Source organism: Acipenser ruthenus, chromosome 41, assembly GCF_902713425.1.
Source record: "Acipenser ruthenus chromosome 41, fAciRut3.2 maternal haplotype, whole genome shotgun sequence".
NCBI classification, from domain to species: domain Eukaryota; kingdom Metazoa; phylum Chordata; class Actinopteri; order Acipenseriformes; family Acipenseridae; genus Acipenser; species Acipenser ruthenus.
The window spans coordinates 1,611,727-1,630,882 of record NC_081229.1 but is presented as its reverse complement, the minus strand read 5'-3'; the positions used below and the strand labels follow the sequence as shown (position 1 = coordinate 1,630,882).

Below are 19,156 nucleotides of genomic sequence, written 5' to 3'. Positions count from 1 at the left end.
TTATTGCACAGTTTACACAACACTTTCACAATCACTTCCCGTGTTACGAAACTGAAACGGCCGCATGTTGTAATTACAAATTGCACCCCCTTCTCCTGTTACACATTTTTTTTAACAGTTTGTTGAATTAGACTCTTTATTTGACTAAAATAAGTGTACAGACATAAGAAAGTTTACAAACGAGAGGAGGCCCCATTCAGCCCATCTTGCTCGTTTGGTTGTTAGTAGCTTATTGATCCCAGAATCTCATCAAGCAGCTTCTTGAAGGATCCCAGGGTGTCAGCTTCAACAACATTACTGGGGAGATGGTTCCACACTCTCACAATTCTTTGTGTAAAAAAGTGCCTCCTATTTTCTGTTCCGAATGCCCCTTTATCAAATCTCTATTTGTGACCCCTGGTCCTTGTTTCTTTTTTCAGGTCGAAAAAGTCCCCTGGGTCGACTTTGTCAATACCTTTTAGAATTCTGAATGCTTGAATCAGATCACTGCGTAGTCTTCTTTGTTCAAGACTGAATAGATTCAATTTTTTAAGCCTGTCTGCATGCCTTTTAAACCAGGAATAATTCTGGTCGCTGTTTTTGCACTCTTTCTAGAGCAGCAATATCCTTTTTACTGTATCATGATCACATTGCAAGGGTTTCACTGCACTGTGTAAATGGACTGACACGAGTTAACGTTGCTTCATTAAAACAGACACCGTTTGTATGGTGCAAGTGTGTGGTTTAGGCTTCGAGTATTTCCAGTGTATAGAAGTATATATTCTACCCCCCTTATTATCTCAGCTGTGGCTGTTCAGCATTTCAATGTGAATGAAGAGAGACCCTCGTTTCTGGAGCACATGAATATAATATACGGCATTGCTTATTACAATGTTATTGCACTTTACAGAAGCAGAATTTACAATTCATTACAGTTTTTTTTCTTAAACATACTTCTTAGTAAGAGCTTTTAAACAGCAAATCAGTGTCAGTGTGTGTGTGTGTGTGTGTGTGTGTGTATGCAGTGTGTGTGTCTGTGTGAATGCAGTGTGTGTGTCTGTGTGAATGCAGTGTGTGTGTGTGTGTGTGTGTGAATGCAGTGTGTGTGTGTGTGTCAGTGTGTGTGAGTGTGCGTGAATGCAGTGTGTGTGTGTGTGTCAGTGTGTGTGTGTGTGCGTGAGTGCAGTGTGTGTGTGTGTCAGTGTGTGTGTTTGTGTGTGCGTGTGTGTGTGTGTTTATAAAAATACAACAGAAACAGTCATTAGGTGCAGGAAGCAGAAGTAGTAGAAATATTTAAATAAAAACTTTCAGAAATACTCTTGAGCTCACAGGCTGTACGGCTGTTGTGATGTTTCCTGAATCAAGGTCTGCTGGAGAGAAAGTACAATGGCTTACACTTTATCCCATTAGTACACTAGTTATATATCTTATATCTTATGATTGAGTTCCTAACTTGTCAGAGCTGATACAAGGTGTTTATTCAGGTGTATGGAATCCCCCTACCTGTTCAAGGTGCTGTATGTGGACTGATCAGGAAACTGTAAGCCCTGTACAGGGAGAGAGGAGCGCAGTTATTGGTTGAGGAGATTCATCAATAGGTCTGAATTATACCAGCAGTGTGATTGTATTACAGTAAAGGCTCCTTACTGTGTATGTGCTGTCCGGGTTTTCTGCTTCGCCCTGAACAAAGAAGAATCCAGGATTTCAGTTACTTTCAAAGCAGGTTCTCTTATGAAGATGATGCATCCCTTGTGTTTTCTGTATATTATTTCCCTGTTATCAGCAATACCCGCCTTTGCAGAAGCATTCAATAAATCCCCAGGGAAGTGCAGAGTGCATTTCAAATGATAAAGGTCGCTCTGTTGCTGCTGTAATGAGCTGTTAATGAATACCGATCAACACACACACACACACACACACACACACACAGCTTGATAAGCACGCGTGCACACAGGTTCATATACAGTATCCCCCTCGTTACTCACTGCTCTCCGGATAGCAGTGGTGTTCTCATACGTTGCTGATGCTCTCGGCCCCTCAAAGTTTTCATAAGTGGCAGCACCTGGACCTGTAATACGAGATGCAGAGAAATCAACAGTATAGAATTAGGACATTAAAGTGATATATAAACGAGGGTAATAGATTCTGCAGTGTAGAGAGAGGAAGGCTCCCACATTGGGGTGGGTCTCTTACAGGAATCAGGCATACTCACTGCTTTGAGCTGGACCAGGTCTGAGATCATGTGGATTGTTCCTGAATAAAATGGGAAACATAAATGAGACATTTTCATTCTTTTTTCACAGTCAGATGATATTTACATTTAGGATGCATGCTGAGGAAGATACTCACAATAGATCTTTCAATGAAACTGGACAGGAAACAGAATAGCTAACAATAGTCTGGGTGCTGAACAATACATCACACAATGTGCCTCTATGTGGACAGTAATCCACGCAGTGCACTCACCTGCATAGCTTTACACTGAAATACACCCCAAGAGCAACGCCAGTGACCCCTGCAAGTGTGCCGATGACAATTCCAGCGATCTCTCCTGAAGTCAAGGACCCCAAACCTGGACAGAGGAGTAAACTGTTAGTGTGTAGAGAATATCAGCAAACAAACGCCTCACAGCTAAGTGTTGGGGAGTGTTCACTATTTCATGACTTTCACAATTCCCTGGACACTCTGCAGTGCACTGAACGAGTTCAGAAAGATCTAGAATAGTATAGAACAATGGTGCTGTTATGACATCAACATTCTAGAAAAAGAACATTCCGTTCGGCGTTCCAGAAGTCATTGTAAACAAAGCCAATATGACCTTCACTCTTTACAAGGAAATTAAAATCTTATAAAGGAAGCACACAAATGAAAATCATATCTTATAACTCACCAGTCACGATAAGTTTCTTAACAGCAGAACTGTTTCTTCCAGTCACTGAGTTCCAGGCTACACAGGTGTAACTTCCACTATCAGCATTGCTTACAGAAGCTATCTTGTATTGCGAGCCCTGGGCAGTCTCTGTACCATTGAAATACCAGGTGTAAATACAAGGGGGCAGAGACTGAGCCGAACATGTGAATGTTACAGATGAATTGAGAATTGCCTGGTCTGGTCCTGTAATAGATACCTGCTCTGGTCCATCTGCAATACACACAAGATAACTATGAAGAGCCTTAAACACTCACACCCAAGTGGAGCAGGCAGAATGAGTCTGAATTCAGCATGCACAGAGAAAAGAGGATCTTTGGATACTTACAATTGACCTCCAATCTGTATGCAGCGCTCGTCACTTCATTTACAGGGTTAGTAGCTTTACACTGATATTTTCCATTATCAGACTGCAGCACTGGATTGAAGGAGACTGTCCTGCTGTCCACAGACAATGTTATTCTGTCACTAGTGGACAAGGGCTGACCGTCCTTCAGCCAGAGCCTTGAGGAAACAGTCTGTGATCCAAGCACCTCGCAGGTCAGGTTTAGAGCCTGGTTTGCTATTGGCTGTGCAAGGCTGGGTTTCACATTTACATTAGTTATTGGCTCTGTGAACAGAAGGGACAGAATTAGACACTCTTTAGAAAACAGAAGTGGCATCAGATAGCTCACTTAGTTGATTTATAACTGGGTCATTATTTTGCAACACAGTACTGTCGGTGTCAGTCTGTCTATTACAGTAGTGTTTTACAGACACTGCAAGATAGATGCTAGTGAACAGAGCACTAGAGAACACACAATAAGAACGACAATATTAGAACAATAGACAGAGCTATGCATCCACTGATCAGTCAGAAAATCACTGGCCATCTGTTTGCAGCACTGAAGGAGACACTGCTCCATGCCATCACTTGTATAGATCCGAGATGCCAGGTCACTACAAATACAGCTACAGGTGGATTAATCTTCAGCTGCACATCTTGTCCAACACCCACAGTGAGGTTTGTACTGCGTTCTGATGCCAAAGTTGCAAAAATATAAATCTTATTAACACAAAATTAAACTTACATTACAGTGGTAAAGGATATAGAATATACACTTTGTATATGAACTTGTGTGAAATAATGTTACTTCATTGCATACTGTTGGAAACGCATGGCGCTTGGTTTCCAGTGCTACCAGGAATCCTTCCAGCAAACCAAACACCACAGGAGTAATAACAAAATAACTGAAACAATCTAAATGAATGATAATAAATGAGATAATATATTGTTAGAAGTAGAATTTGAAAAAAGCAATACCCCCTTTTATATCCCATAAGACTACACTGATAAACACACAATATCATAGTTGAGTGAGAATGGGACCCATTGTATGACAGTGCAAGGCACTAACGCTGATAAAGGTGTTACACCTTCATTATGGGGCACTACGTGGGCACAGATGGGCACATCCCGACTTTGACCTGTGAAATGATCCTGGCAGTATAAACATGGTAAAACAACACAGGTCTGAATGCCAGATAGAAGACAGTTAAAAGAGCAATAATGAGTACAAATCTGAATCTCAATATTACAGAACTCATACCAGTGAGGGCCCATGCAGTCAATTTACTTCTGACTGTAATAATAATGCCCATTGTTTCTCGTATATTAGAATCACATATTAATTTATGATGTACTCATCCTAAACATTCAAAGCAATGGTGCCATTATAATGTGGATTTCCTGCTGCTGTGTTTGTACCAGAATAGAATTACAGTAGCTTTCTCACCTCACTATGGCATTTAGTGAAATGTCAGATTATGTCCCATTAGTTGATTGCTTGCACTACTAACGAGAACACAATGCTCTATTAAAAAGAAATGTAACAGGAACAATAATAATGTACTCACGATAAACAGTCAAGGAAATGTTTCCATTATATTGTACCGGATGTCCTGTTGCAGTGCTTACAGCCTGATACAAATAATCTCCAGAGTCACTTCGGCTTACATTTTTAAGCGTCAGTGTACCTGTGTTTTTATTCAGCTCGACTCTACCCTGATACGGAGGGTTTACAGTCTCAGAGACACTGTTCCATGTCACAATCAATAGGCCTGTAGATCCGAAATACCAGGTCACTGCAAATACAGCTACAGGTGGATTAATCTTCAGCTGCACATCCTCTCCAACACCCACAGCGAGGTTTGTACTGCGTTCTGATGCCAAAGTTTCACATCCTAAAAAAAATAAAAAATACAAAGAATGATTCAATTTTCTTTCGAAGACAACATTTTAAAATAAAAGCACACCTATAGAAACGCCTTGGTCTGCTAAACAAACAGCACTTGTGTTTTTAAGGATGTTTGATTTCTTTGTATTTGATTACAAATCATCATGCTGGAATGTGGTACCATTATTGGATTTAGTTTTCTATCTGGTTATCAGTCGGCAATTCATGGGGCAAAAATGCTGTCAGCATTTTGAGACTGCTTCTCTAGAAACATCAGAAAATAGAAAACATGTCTTTATAGGATGACCTGCTAGAATTAGATTTGTTTGCGCTTTCCATAATAATAATAATAATAATAATAATAATAATAATAATAATAATAATAATAATAATAGTTGTTGTTGTATTAATAAACTGTTAAAAATTGATACATTAACAAAACTGACATTATGAATTGTTAAATTCTGAACACCTTTAGTGGTCGGTAATTAAGAAAAAACAGAAATGAGCCCGAACTGAAATAAGTCCATTTTAGCCCTTATTATAGCCATCAACCATGCAGCGTTGAAAGTAATGTAGTGTCCCATTATACAGCTTGAAAGTATAAAATAAGAGACGCTGTTACCTTTTAGAAACAGCAGGAACCCCAGCGTCAGAAGTGCTGCTTGCGAGTTCTCCATTGCCGTGTGAAAGAGACTTCCTCGTTCGTATCATTTCAGATAAGAGGCTCTCTATCAATGAACCTGATCATTTGACCCATCTGCTTTTGTTTTTACACAAAACATGTTCATGAATGGTTTCATACACACTTATATAAACTATACCACACTATTCTTTTATTTTATTCTTTTATTTTTTTATTTTATAAAACACATGGATGAAAGCAATATTTGCATCCTGAGCCATTCTAAAAAAAGGGCATAATCCCACAGTAGTGACGTCAAAAAGTGATATTTCCTCTCGAGGAAACTATGCTTGAAGTTTGACCCATTCGACTCCTCGAGACCATCACTTTCAATTCAAACACAAGATGTCTCGTTTTCAATCACTCGACAAACACCCACAGTACAGAAATGTTCATTAATGATCAACACAATAAGAATACATTAAAAACAAAAGATGTAAAGTTGGTACATTCGTATTTCACAGAAACTGGAGAAACGGATAACGACACAGAACGTCTGTACAGCACTGAAACACTACGTTTAAAAAAACCCCAACTGTACTGCTGAACCTCGTCTTCTTTAATATTAACATCACAAGGGTATCCGCGGATTATAAAAAATAATAGATGGGCCTCTTCAGTGAGTTACAGAAAAACACCTTCGGTCTCGTAATTTATGACGTCACAGAAACCCTAGATGAAATTATTTTCCTGTAACTCACTGAACTCTCTCTCTCTCTCTCTCTCTCTGCAGGGAATACAATGGTTTTTAAAATTATATTTCAAACCCTTTAAAATCCTTTAACAAAACCTTGGTTATTTACACCTTGACACCTTGAAACATTAAATACATGTAATATTAACCCTAACTTTGTGCAAACACAATTCTGAATTGTGCTCCTCTTTGCAATATAGTAGGTATGTATGTGGGCGTGTGCCTAGCCCGCACCACCAATGAAAAAGTTATTTTGAGTTTAACTGAGGTTCAAATCAGCATGAAGTTTTAACATCTACTCTCATGTGATGGAAATCAATAACTGGGGAGTTGGTTCCAGACCCTCACATAAAAGTGCTTCCTATTTTCTGTTCTGAATGCCCCTTTATCTAATCTCCATTTGTGACCCCTGGTCCTTATTTCTGGGTCGACATTGTCAATACCTTTTAGAATTCTGAATGCTTGAATCAGATCGCCACATAGTCTTCTTTGTTCAAGACTGAAGAGATTCATTTTTTTAAGCCTGTCTGCATATGACATGCCTTTTAAACCAGGAATAATTCTGGTTGCTCTGTTTTTGCACTCTTTCTAGAGCAGCAATATCCTGCAATAACTGTATCATGATCACATTGCAAGGGTTTCACTGCACTGTCTAAATGGACTGACACGAGTTAACGTTGCTTCATTAAAACAGACACCGTTTATATGGTGCAAGTGTGTGGTTTAGGCTTCGAGTATTTCCAGTGTATAGAAGTATATATTCTCTCCGCCACTAGGTGTCGCTATATCCCACAATATGAAAGGCATCATGGTGACGTCAGGATGCTGTTGGTTATGCAGATCCAATCTCTTCCAATCACAGGCGATGATAACCTTGGAGGATGAGAACTGGTGGAACCCCCCTTATTATCTCAGCTGTGGCTGTTCAGCATTTCAATGAGAATGAAGAGTGACCCTCGTTTCTGGAGCACATGAATATAATACACAGCATTGCTTGTTACAATGTTATTGCACTTTAAGACAACTTTTACAGAAGCAGAATTTTTAAAATTCATTACAGTTATTTTTCTTAATAAATACTTATTAATAAGAGCTTTTAAACAGCAAATCAGTGTCAGTGTGTCAGTGTGTGTGTGTGTGTGTGTGTGTGTGTGTGTGAGAGTGTGTGTGTGTGTGTGTGTCTGTGTGTGTGTGTGTGTGTGTCAGTGTGTGTGTGTGTGTGTGTGTGTGTGTGTGTGTGTGTGTTTATAAAAAAACAACAGAAACAGTCATTAGGTGCAGGAAGCAGAAGTACTAGAAATATTTAAATAAAAACTTTCAGAAATACTCTTGAGGTCACAGGCTGTACGGCTGTTGTGATGTTTCCTGAATCAAGGTCTGTTGGAGAGAAAGTACAATGGCTTACAATTCATCCCATTAGTACACTAGTTATATTTCTTATATCTTATGATTGAGTTCCTAACTTGTCAGAGCTGATACAAGGTGTTTATTCAGGTGTATGGAATCCCCCTACCTGTTCAAGCTGCTGTATGTGGACTGATCAGGAAACTGTAAGCCCTGTACAGGGAGAGAGGAGCGCAGTTATTGGTTGAGGAGATTCATCAGTAGGTCTGAATTATACCAGCAGTGTGATTGTATTACAGTAAAGGCTCCTTACTGTGTATGTGCTGTCCGGGTTTTTTGCTTCGCCCTGAACAAAGAAGAATCCAGGATTTCAGTTACTTTCAAAGCAGGTTCTCTTATGAAGATGATGCATCCCTTGTGTTTTCTGTATATTATTTCCCTGTTATCAGCAATACCCGCCTTTGCAGAAGCATTCAATAAATCCCCAGGGAAGTGCAGAGTGCATTTCAAATGATAAAAGTCGCTCTGTTGCTGCTGTAATGAGCTGTTAATGAATACCGATCAACACACACACGCAGAGACACACACACGCACACACACACACACAGAGAGACACACACACACACACACACACACACAGAGACACACACACACACACACAGAGACACACACACAGCTTCATAAGCACGCGTGCACACAGGTTCATATACAGTATCCCCCTGGTTACTCACTGCTCTCCGGATAGCAGTGGTGTTCTCATACGTTGCTGATGCACTCGGCCCCTTGAAGTTTTCATAAGTGACAGCACCTGGACCTGTAATACGAGATGCAGAGAAATCAACAGTATAGAATTAGGACATTAAAGTGATATATAAACGAGGGTAATAGATTCTGCAGTGTAGAGAGAGGAAGGCTCCCACATCGAGGTGGGTCTCTTACAGGAATCAGGCATACTCACTGCTTTGAGCTGGACCAGGTCTGAGATCATGTGGATTGTTCCTGAATAAAATGGGAAACATAAATGAGACATTTTAATTCTTTTTTCACAGTCAGATGATATTTATATTTAGGATGCATGCTGAGGAAGATACTCACAATAGATCTTTCAATGAAACTGGACAGGAAACAGAATAGCTAACAATAGTCTGGGTGCTGAGCAACACGTCACACAATGTGCCTCTATGTGGACAGTAATCCACGCAGTGCACTCACCTGCATAGCTTTACACTGAAATACACCCCGAGAGCAACGCCAGTGACCCCTGCAAGTGTGCCGATGACAATTCCAGCGATCTCTCCTGAAGACAAGGACCCCAAACCTGGACAGAGGAGTAGACTGTTAGTGTGTAGAGAATATCAGCAAACAAACGCCTCACAGCTAAGTGTTGGGGAGTGTTCACTATTTCACAGCTTTCACAATTCCCTGGACACTCTGCAGTGCACTGAACGAGTTCAGAAAGATCTAGAACAGTATAGAACAATGGTGCTCTTATGACATTCTAGAAAAATAACGTTCCATTCAGTGTTTTTAGAGCGACGTCACAGAGCCGTCAAGGACTGGAAACGCTTCACTAACCTGAATGAGGAAGCTCAAGAGAATTAGAAGTTTCCTCACTTTGATAAGGATCTGGGCATTTCAAACAGTTATTCTTCAAAGTAGTGGCTGTTGCTAACCACTTATTTCACAAAGGTGAAGCTTGTTTTTTGTGTTTATTTAAGCAACCCTGTAATGGTAGTTTCTATGAGCACCTACTTCTGTTAGTATGTCATAATTAGGCTGACCACTTCATATTTTCAGCGTTGTGGAAAATGCAGTACATTCTGTGGTAAATGTGCAGTAAATATTTAAGGTTTTATAAAGGAACACAGGCAACAGATGCCATCCCCCAGTTGTTCTCATCTGTCCCAATAATATTTTAAGCCAGATTTATAAATATGATTTATAAATAAAGTAAGTATCTCTATATTTCTATTTTAAGACCAATTAGAATAAATAACTTACCATAAACTCTCAAGGTAACATTTCCATTGAATGTGTCTAAAATTCCTGATACCAAGATATTGCCCTGAAATGCATACACTCCAGCGTCGCTGAGGTTCACAGATCTGAGCTCCACTGATCCTGTAGTTGTGTTCAGGGTGACTCTGTTCTCATATCCAGCGCCTGTGACTGGGACTAATCCAGCCCATGACACCACGGGGATCCCTGCAGCGCTGAAAGTCCATACCACTGCACCTAGAACTCCAGGGGGTTTAATCTCCAGCTGTACATTGTCTCCAACCTTGCTGATCACAGGGTCTGTGACAGGCGTTACTACCAGAGCTGAAGATCCTAAAAACAAAAATAATAATAATACAATCAAAAAATCTATATATTTCAAAATCCTCACATGTTGTCAAACAGTACAATTGTGCTTGACTGAACAGTTTTACCTTAGAATTCTAAGTATGACACTGAAATGCTTTAAAATATATATGTAAAACCCACAGTATTGTATTTCTATATTAGGAATATATATATATATATATAACCAAAATGTAGTCATGTTTGAAAATTCATCCTAGAGTGACCACAGGCTCCCATGTGGGACAACAATGCAGTACATTCTGTGGTAAATGTGCAGTAAATATTTAAGGTTTTATAAAGGAACACAGGCAACAGATGCCAACCCCCAGTTGTTCTCATCTGTCCCAATAATATTTTAAGCCAGATTTATAAATATGATTTATAAATAAAGTATGTATCTCTATATTTCTATTTTAAGACCAATTAGAATAAATAACTTACCATCAACTTTCAAGGTAACATTTCCATTGAATGTGTCTAAAGTTCCTGATACAAAGATAGTGCCCTGAAATGCATACACTCCAGCGTCGCTGAGGTTCACAGATCTGAGCTCCACTGATCCTGTAGTTGTGTACATGGTGACTCTGTTCTCATATCCAGCGCCTGTGACTGGGACTAATCCAGCCCATGAAACCACAGTGATCCCTGCAGGGCTGAAAGTCCATGTCACTTCAATTAGAGGTCCAGGGGGTTTAATCTCCAGCTGTACATTGTCTCCAACCTTGCTGATCACAGGGTCTGTGACAGGCGTTACTACCAGAGCTGAAGATCCTAAAAACAAAAACATTTTAAATATTTTGTCAAACTGTAAAAAATATCTGTTATTACTCTCCTTAACATTATTAGCAGTAGTAGCAGAGGTAGATGTAATATCACTACAGCTAGTACATACTCAGAAGAACTGTTAAACTAATGAATGGTGAACACTACATTAATCAACACAACTGGATATCTGCACATGCTTACATATGTAACACCTTAAAAATATGGTATACAGATATTCATTTTAGCTGAAGGCATTAACTAAATGTGTAAGTGTCCCATTACAGCACTCTCACACGCAGCTAGAAAGTTTAAAGATGCAACATGTTTACCTTTTAGAAACAGCAGGAACCCCAGCGTCAGAAGTGCTGCTTGCGAGTTCTCCATTGCCGTGTGAAAGAGACTTCCTCGTTCGTATCATTTCAGATAAGAGGCTCTCTATCAATGAAGCGGCTTCTTCACTTCTCATAAACAGATTTACTGGAATTTAACATGATCTTTTCAGATCATATATTTTGTATAGAGCATGCGCAGCGATATGTTTCTTGTGAATGTGATAATTATTTCATCTTCAGTGAAAATCGTGATTTGGAACCAGTAATATAGGATTGCTGTAGCTACACGTGTACAATACGGGTATGTAATTGTCAATTGCACTTTTTTTGCAAGGCTGAAATATTAAACCAATCAATATACAGTATTTATATCGGAAGCAACCACGGAACTACTGTAAGACATACACGTGTTCTGCAGTTGCACTGTCACGTTGTATTCACTAGGTGTCACTATATACCACGTATTCTCTGAGTGCCGAGACTTCGTTTAGATGTTTGGGTCTTGCTGGCTTTCTTTGTGATGTGATGGATTTGCTGTATTTGTTTTCATTGTAAAGAATGCCTTATTTTAATAAACTGGAAAAATTAAAATGAATGTTCTTTTATTCAAATGCATTTTTACAACAGAAACAGTCACTGTGTAAATGGATTGACAAGAGTTAAAGTGAAAATGATGTTTAGAAAACAAGATTATTGTTATTATTATGTATTTCTTAGCAGACGCCCTTATCCAGGGCGACTTACAATCATAAACAAATACATTTCAAGAATCAGTGCAAGTAATAATACAATTAAGAGCAAGATAAATACAATGACTTTGGTTCTAACAAGTACAAGTGTGACCAAATACGATTTGATAACGGAGCAGATAACAGTGTCAGTGATAGTTACATCAGGATATAATTAAATACAAAATACTACAGATTAAATGACACGTGACAGAGTACAGTACTCTAAAGTACATTTTTTTCTTCATAAATACTTACTTATAAGAGCTGTTAATTTAAACAGAAAATAGCCAAACCTGCTTCATATCACTCATGTAAATGTCAATCTCTTTTATCAATCATTATATTGTGTGTGTGTGTCTGTGTCAGTGTGTGTAGGTGTGTCAGTGTGTGTGTGTCAGTGTGTGTGTCAGTGTGTGTGAGTGTCTGTGTCAGTGTGTGTAGGTGTGTCAGTGTGTGTCTGTGTCAGTGTGTGTCGGTCAGTGTGTGTGTCAGTGTGTCAGTGTGTGTGTGTGTGTGTGAGTACAGTGTGCGTGTCAGTGCGTGTATGTGTGTCAGTGTGTGTGCGTGTGTGTGTGTGTGTGTGTTTAGGTGCAGGAAGCAGAAGTAGTAGAAATATTTAAATAAAAACTTTCAGAAATACTCTTGAGGTCACAGTCTGAGGCTGTTGTGATGTTTCCTGAATCAAGGTCTGTTGGAGAGAAAGTACAATGGCTTACACTTCATCCCATTAGTACACTAGTTATATATCTTATATCTTATGATTGAGTTCCTAACTTGTCAGAGCTGATACAAGGTGTTTATTCAGGTGTATGGAATCCCCCTACCTGTTCAAGCTGCTGTATGTGGACTGATCAGGAAACTGTAAGCCCTGTACAGGGAGAGAGGAGCGCATTTATTGGTTGAGGAGATTCATCAGTAGGTCTGAATTATACCAGCAGTGTGATTGTATTACAGTAAAGGCTCCTTACTGTGTATGTGCTGTCCGGGTTTTTTGCTTCGCCCTGAACAAAGAAGAATCCAGGATTTCAGTTACTTTCAAAGCAGGTTCTCTTATGAAGATGATGCATCCCTTGTGTTTTCTGTATATTATTTCCCTGTTATCAGCAATACCCGCCTTTGCAGAAGCATTCAATAAATCCCCAGGGAAGTACACTTCAAATGATAAAGGTCGCACACACACACGCACAGAGACACACACACGCACACACACACACACACGCACGCACGCACAGACACACACACACACGCACGCACGCACAGAGACACACACACACAGCTTCATAAGCACGCGTGCACACAGGTTCATATACAGTATCCCCCTGGTTACTCACTGCTCTCCGAATAGAAGTTGGGTTCTCATACGTTGCTGATGCTCTCTGCTCATTGAAGTTTTCATAAATGACAGAACCTGGACCTGTAATACGAGATGCAGAGAAATCAACAATATAGAATTAGGACATTAAAGTGATACATAAACGAGGGTAATAGATTCTGCAGTGCAGAGAGAGGAAGGCTCCCACATTGGGGTGGGTCTCTTACAGGAATCAGGCATACTCACTGCTTTGAGCTGGACCAGGTCTGAGATCATGTGGATTGTTCCTGAATAAAATGGGAAACATAAATGAGACATTTTCATTCTTTTTTCACAGTCAGATGATATTTACATTTAGGATGCATGCTGAGGAAGATACTCACAATAGATCTTTCAATGAAACTGGACTGGAAACAGAATAGCTAACAATAGTCTGGGTGCTGAGCAACACGTCACACAATGTGCCTCTATGTGGACAGTAATCCACGCAGTGCACTCACCTGCATAGCTTTACACTGAAATACACCCCAAGAGCAACGCCAGTGACCCCTGCAAGTGTGCCCATGACAATTCCAGCGATCTCTCCTGAAGACAAGGACCCCAAACCTGGACAGAGGAGTAAACTGTTAGTGTGTAGAGAATATCAGCAAACAAACGCCTCACAGCTAAGTGTTGGGGAGTATTCACTATTTCACGACTTTCACAATTCCCTGCACACTCTGCAGTGCACTGAACGAGTTCAGAAAGATCTAGAATAGTATAGAACAATGGTGCTGTTATGACATCATCATTCTAGACTGTTAGTGTGTAGAGAATATCAGCAAACAAACTTACAGAAGCTATCTTGTATTGCGAGCTCTGAACAGCATCTGCTCAGGTGTAATGACAAGGGGCATAGACTGAGCCGAACATGTGAATGTTACGGATGAATTGAGAACTGCATAGTCTGGTCCTGTAATAGATGCCTGCTCTGGTCCATCTGCAATACACACGATATACCTGTGAAAAGCCTTAAACACTCACACCCCAGTGGAGCAGGCAGAATGAGTCTGAATTCAGCATGCACAGAGAAAAGAGAATCTTTGGCTACTTACAATAGACCTCCAATTTGTATCCAGGGCTCGTCACTTCACTTAAAGGGTTACTAGCTTTACACTGATATTCTCCATTATCAGGCTGCAGCACTGGGTTGAAGGAGACTGTGCTGTTGTCCACAGACAATGTTATTCTGTCACTAGTGGACAAGGGCTGACCGTCCTTCAGCCAGAGCCTTGAGGAAACAGTCTGTGATCCAAGCACCTCGCAGGTCAGGTTTAGAGCCTGGTTTGCTATTGGCTGTGCAAGGCTGGGTTTCACATTTACATTAGTTATTGGCTCTGTGAATAGAAGGGACAGAATTTCTTACTTCTTCTGATGGGAAATTGAAAACAAGAAAGTAAATGTTGCAGAAGTTAGGAAAGGGTCCACTGTGGTGTAGTTATGAAAAGGATGAAATGAATAATTTATAATCTCTACATTTGCATTATAGTTTTAAAAGAATGTATGGTCCATTGAAAATAACTTTTCGTTGTCAGTTTCCAGCCTAGGTACGCCAGTAAAAAAGTCAGCGCCCCGACGAGAGGAAAATATTCTTCCAAGCGGCTTTTAAAACACTCCGTGTGGAAGTTAATTGCCATGGATTGGTGCTCAATTGTAAACGTGAGGGAGGACAGCTTTTTCTGGTTTTTAAATCAACACATTAATGAATGGATTTATTGAATACCTGCTGATAAATACTTCTGAAAAGCAATTCTGTGTATCAGTAACGAGTTTCTGCAGATCCCTACAGTTGGTACCAAAATGCTAATTAGTAACCACTTCCGGGGTAGAAACGCTATATATAGAACTTAGCTGATATCAGAAAGGTAAGCATGTAAACATTATATTAAAAAGGATTTCTGAGATACAAAGAATTTACACAGCAATAAACACATACAGTGTACACAACTGTCCAGAATAATGATTTTCTGTGCATATGTGTATCAAAGCCCTGATGAAAAAAATGATAATCCTAAAATTGTAAGTCAGAACCTTTATAGATACATTCATAGGCAGCAATTCAGTGTTGGGTTTAAACTATCAAAGCCTTATTTCTACTCCACAAAAGGATGTTCAACAATGAACAAGAGGCTACCAATCTACACAGGAAAACAGTTACAAAAGAAAGAATTGTTAAAAATGATGTGACAACAGGTTAGTTATAAAAAGGCTTGTTTAGAAATCTTTTGTCAGATGAGAGGGATGAGGATTGCACACTCTGAAAAACGTAATTATGCGCATCAAGTGCCTTTTTTGTATTGCATGCTGATTTTGATGTTTGATAAAGTATTGGTATTAAACTGTATTGAACAAATCATTGTGGGTTAATCCACACAATAAGAATCACACCAGTGAGACAGGCAATCAACACTGTGAGGAGGCACAGCATGTTGGTGTGCCGCCCACACCCACACATTGTAAAAAAGGGCGTATATTTATTCTTAATTGACTTACCATAGACTTCCAAGGTAACACTCCCAGTGAGTTGTTCTAGAGTTCCTGATACAACAGTATTGCCCCCAAATGTATACACTCCAGCATCGCTGAGGTTTACAGATCTGAGCTCCAGTGACCCTGTAGTTGTGTTCAGGGTGACTCTGTTCTCATATCCAGCGCCTATGACTGGTTTGATTCCAGCCCATGACACCACAGTGATCCCTGTACGGCTGAAAGTCCATATCATTGCAGCTAGAACTCCAGGGAGGTTCGTCTCCAGCTGTATATTGCCTCCAACCTCACTGATCACAGGATCTGTGACAGGTTTTAATACCAGAGCTGGACAACCTAAAAGCAATAAAATAATAATAATGATCTGTATATTTAGAAATCCTCAAACGTTGTCAAACTGTACAATTGTGCTAGTGCGCTTGACTGGATTTATTAACTGGATTTTTTACCTTAGAATTCTGAGTATGACACTGAAATGCTTAAAAAAAACCCAAAAAACAAAATACATACTCAAATGAACTGTTAAACTAATGAATCAACACTACCTTAATCAACACAACTGGATATCTGCACATGCTTACATATGTAACACCTTAAAAATATGGTATACAGATATTCATTTTAACTGAAGGCATTAACTAAATGTGTAAGTGTCCCATTACAGCACTCTCACACGCAGCTAGAAAGTTTAAAAAATACAACATGTTTACCTTTTAGAAACAGCAGGAACCCCAGCGTCAGAAGTGCTGCTGGCGAGTTCTCCATTGCCGTGTGAAAGAGACTTCCTCGTTCGTATCATTTCAGATAAGAGGCTCTCTATCAACGAACCGGCTTCTTCACTTCTCATAAACAGATTTACTGGAATCTAACATTATCTTTTCATATCATATATTTTGTATAGAACATGTCAGCTATACGTTTTATGCGAATGTGATAATCATTTCATCTGCAGTGAAAAACATGATTTGGAACCGGCAATATACAATTGCTGAAATATTAAATCAATCCATGTACAGTATTAATACTGAAAGACATATAGTATGATTAACCCTGTTTTAAAGTTGCACTGTCATGCTGTATTTTTTTCTAACACTAGGTGTCACTATATTCCACATATTGAGAGTCCAGGACATGCAGTTGAAAGGGACTCCATCAAATGTCTAGAGTCATTCACTTACTGTATAAATGTCTTATTTTCAATTAAAAAGACATACCTTTTTATTCATGTAGAACTAAAGTAACGTCAGAGCATGTTACTTGCTGTGTAGTGTATATCACACTATTGTAATATCAAAAAATGATATCATTAAATACTGTTGATGCCCATGGGAAATAAGGCATCTTGAAACTAGGCAAACGAGCAAATACACTTTCTCATTTCTCAAACTGATTATAACAAATCAAAAACTGTAGTCTGTAACTTTAAAAGTAATTACCTATAGTATAGATTAATAAGTATAATAATTACAATGTTTTCTTGGATTGCAATGTGTATGTGCCAAGCACCCTCCCCCAGTGAATCAGCTGATGTCTTCCTGGAGAAGGAGAGTGTTGGTGATTGCTACTCTCAAACAGCACAGCAGGGCTGGTAGACAGAGATCTCAGAATGGGAGCACACTTTATAAACTGGGTTATCATATCACTATGGGCAGGTAAAAAAATATATAAATATAATTCAGAATTCTAAGGTAAAACTGAATTGTTAATAAATCCAGTCAAGCGCACTAGCACAATTGTACTGTTTGACAACGTGTGAGGATTTCTAAATATACAGATCATTATTGTTATTTTATTGCTTTTAGGTTGTTCAGCTCTGGAATTAAAACCTGTCACAGACACTGTGATCAGCGAGGTTGGAGGCAATGTAATGCTGGAGATTAAACCCCCTGGAGTTCTAGCTGCAATGATATGGACTTTCAGCCGTACAGGGATCAATGTGGTGTCATGGGCTGGAATCAAACCAGTCATAGGCGCTGGATATGAGAACAGAGTCACCCTGAACACAACTACAGGGTCACTGGAGCTCAGATCTGTAAACCTCAGCGATGCTGGAGTGTATACATTTGGGGGCAATACCGTTGTATCAGGAACTCTAGAACAACTCACTGGGAGTGTTACCTTGGAAGTCTATGGTAAGTGATTTATCCTAATGTGTCTTAAAGTAGAGAGAGACCTGTTTTTGAATGTATCGCAATTTCGTGGAATGTAGAGGCTGTTTGTCTGTCCATCAGACTGACTGTTTTTCATATATTTAATAAAATCCCATGTCAAATTCTGATGAGTCTTGCTAAAGATATATTATTCTGTATTCTGGAGGTTTGGTGGTCATTGGTTGAATAAAGGGGCTTGTTACAAGGAGGTTGCCGGTTCAATCCCTGACTCCCTGTGTGTGACCCTTAGCAAATCACTTCGCCTCCTTGTGTTCCTAAAAATGAGGTCCTATTGTATGTGACTGCAGCAGTTGTGATGCATAGTTCACCATCTGGAAGTTGGTTACTTATTCCCGGTTCCTTATTCGTGGTGTAGTTGACAAAGCAGCGCATCCTTTTTCTGTGTGTTTTAACTCACTTACACAACTTACCACTTAAAAGATAATCACTCCCTCTTTCCAGAAAAAAAAATCAGAATTAACAGTTGTAAAGCTCTGTGGGATGAAAATAATGTACAAAACACAGTTGCCTTGATTATCAGTGGCTTCGTCGTGTGTGACATGTTCAGTGTGTCACGGTTAGGCACGGCTCCACCATTCTGGATTTTTTCATTTAAAAAAATGTAATATTTCATTAACCAGCCGATGTTCTCTGCACTAAAGGCTTCCCTTATGAAACAGTAGTACACTTTTTAGTATACTTTAAGTATAGACATAAGGATATAAAAGTATACTTCTTTTCATATACTTTAAGTATACTTTGTTAAACTATTTTGGTCCTAAATTGGCCCACTTTAGTATACTGTAAGTATACTCATATGTTTTACAAGTATATTTTAAGTCTACAAAAAGAGTAGCTTAAAGTACACTATTAGTATACTTAAAATATATGTTAAATATACTTAAGTATAAAATAATACCACTTCAAGTAAACTAAAAGTAAACTACACATATACTTCTAGTATACTTAAAGTGTACTTGAAATATACTGATGTACTAAATAGTAAAACTTCAAGTAAACTAAACTAATTTATAAAGGTACTGTTAGTAGACTAAAGTTCCCTTTAGAAATGTATTAAATAAATCAAGTATACTACAAGTGAGTTTGTTTTACTTTAACAAGATTAAGTAAAATGTAACATTAGTGA

General features: G+C 39.1%; 2 protein-coding genes across 2 annotated transcripts; both read right to left on the bottom strand.

Moving 5' to 3' along the window:
* Positions 1–1,017: 1,017 nt before the first annotated feature.
* LOC117964875 (carcinoembryonic antigen-related cell adhesion molecule 5-like) lies at positions 1,018–6,472 on the bottom strand. Its single transcript, XM_059010868.1, has 10 exons — positions 5,750–6,472; positions 4,805–5,131; positions 3,237–3,518; positions 2,870–3,121; positions 2,446–2,551; positions 2,192–2,232; positions 1,965–2,047; positions 1,627–1,659; positions 1,483–1,526; positions 1,018–1,346 (listed from the first exon to the last, which is right to left on the bottom strand). The coding sequence occupies exons 1-10, from the start codon at positions 5,802–5,804 to the stop codon at positions 1,340–1,342; spliced, it is 1,230 nt and encodes a 409-aa protein (XP_058866851.1). The 5' UTR covers positions 5,805–6,472; the 3' UTR covers positions 1,018–1,339.
* Positions 6,473–7,480: 1,008 nt separating this feature from the next.
* LOC131709074 (uncharacterized) lies at positions 7,481–11,670 on the bottom strand. Its single transcript, XM_059010869.1, has 9 exons — positions 11,288–11,670; positions 10,635–10,964; positions 9,849–10,178; positions 9,060–9,165; positions 8,806–8,846; positions 8,579–8,661; positions 8,161–8,193; positions 8,017–8,060; positions 7,481–7,880 (listed from the first exon to the last, which is right to left on the bottom strand). Exons 1-9 carry the CDS (start codon positions 11,340–11,342, stop codon positions 7,874–7,876), a joined length of 1,029 nt encoding a protein of 342 aa, XP_058866852.1. The 5' UTR covers positions 11,343–11,670; the 3' UTR covers positions 7,481–7,873.
* Between the last annotated feature and the right edge of the window lie 7,486 nt (positions 11,671–19,156).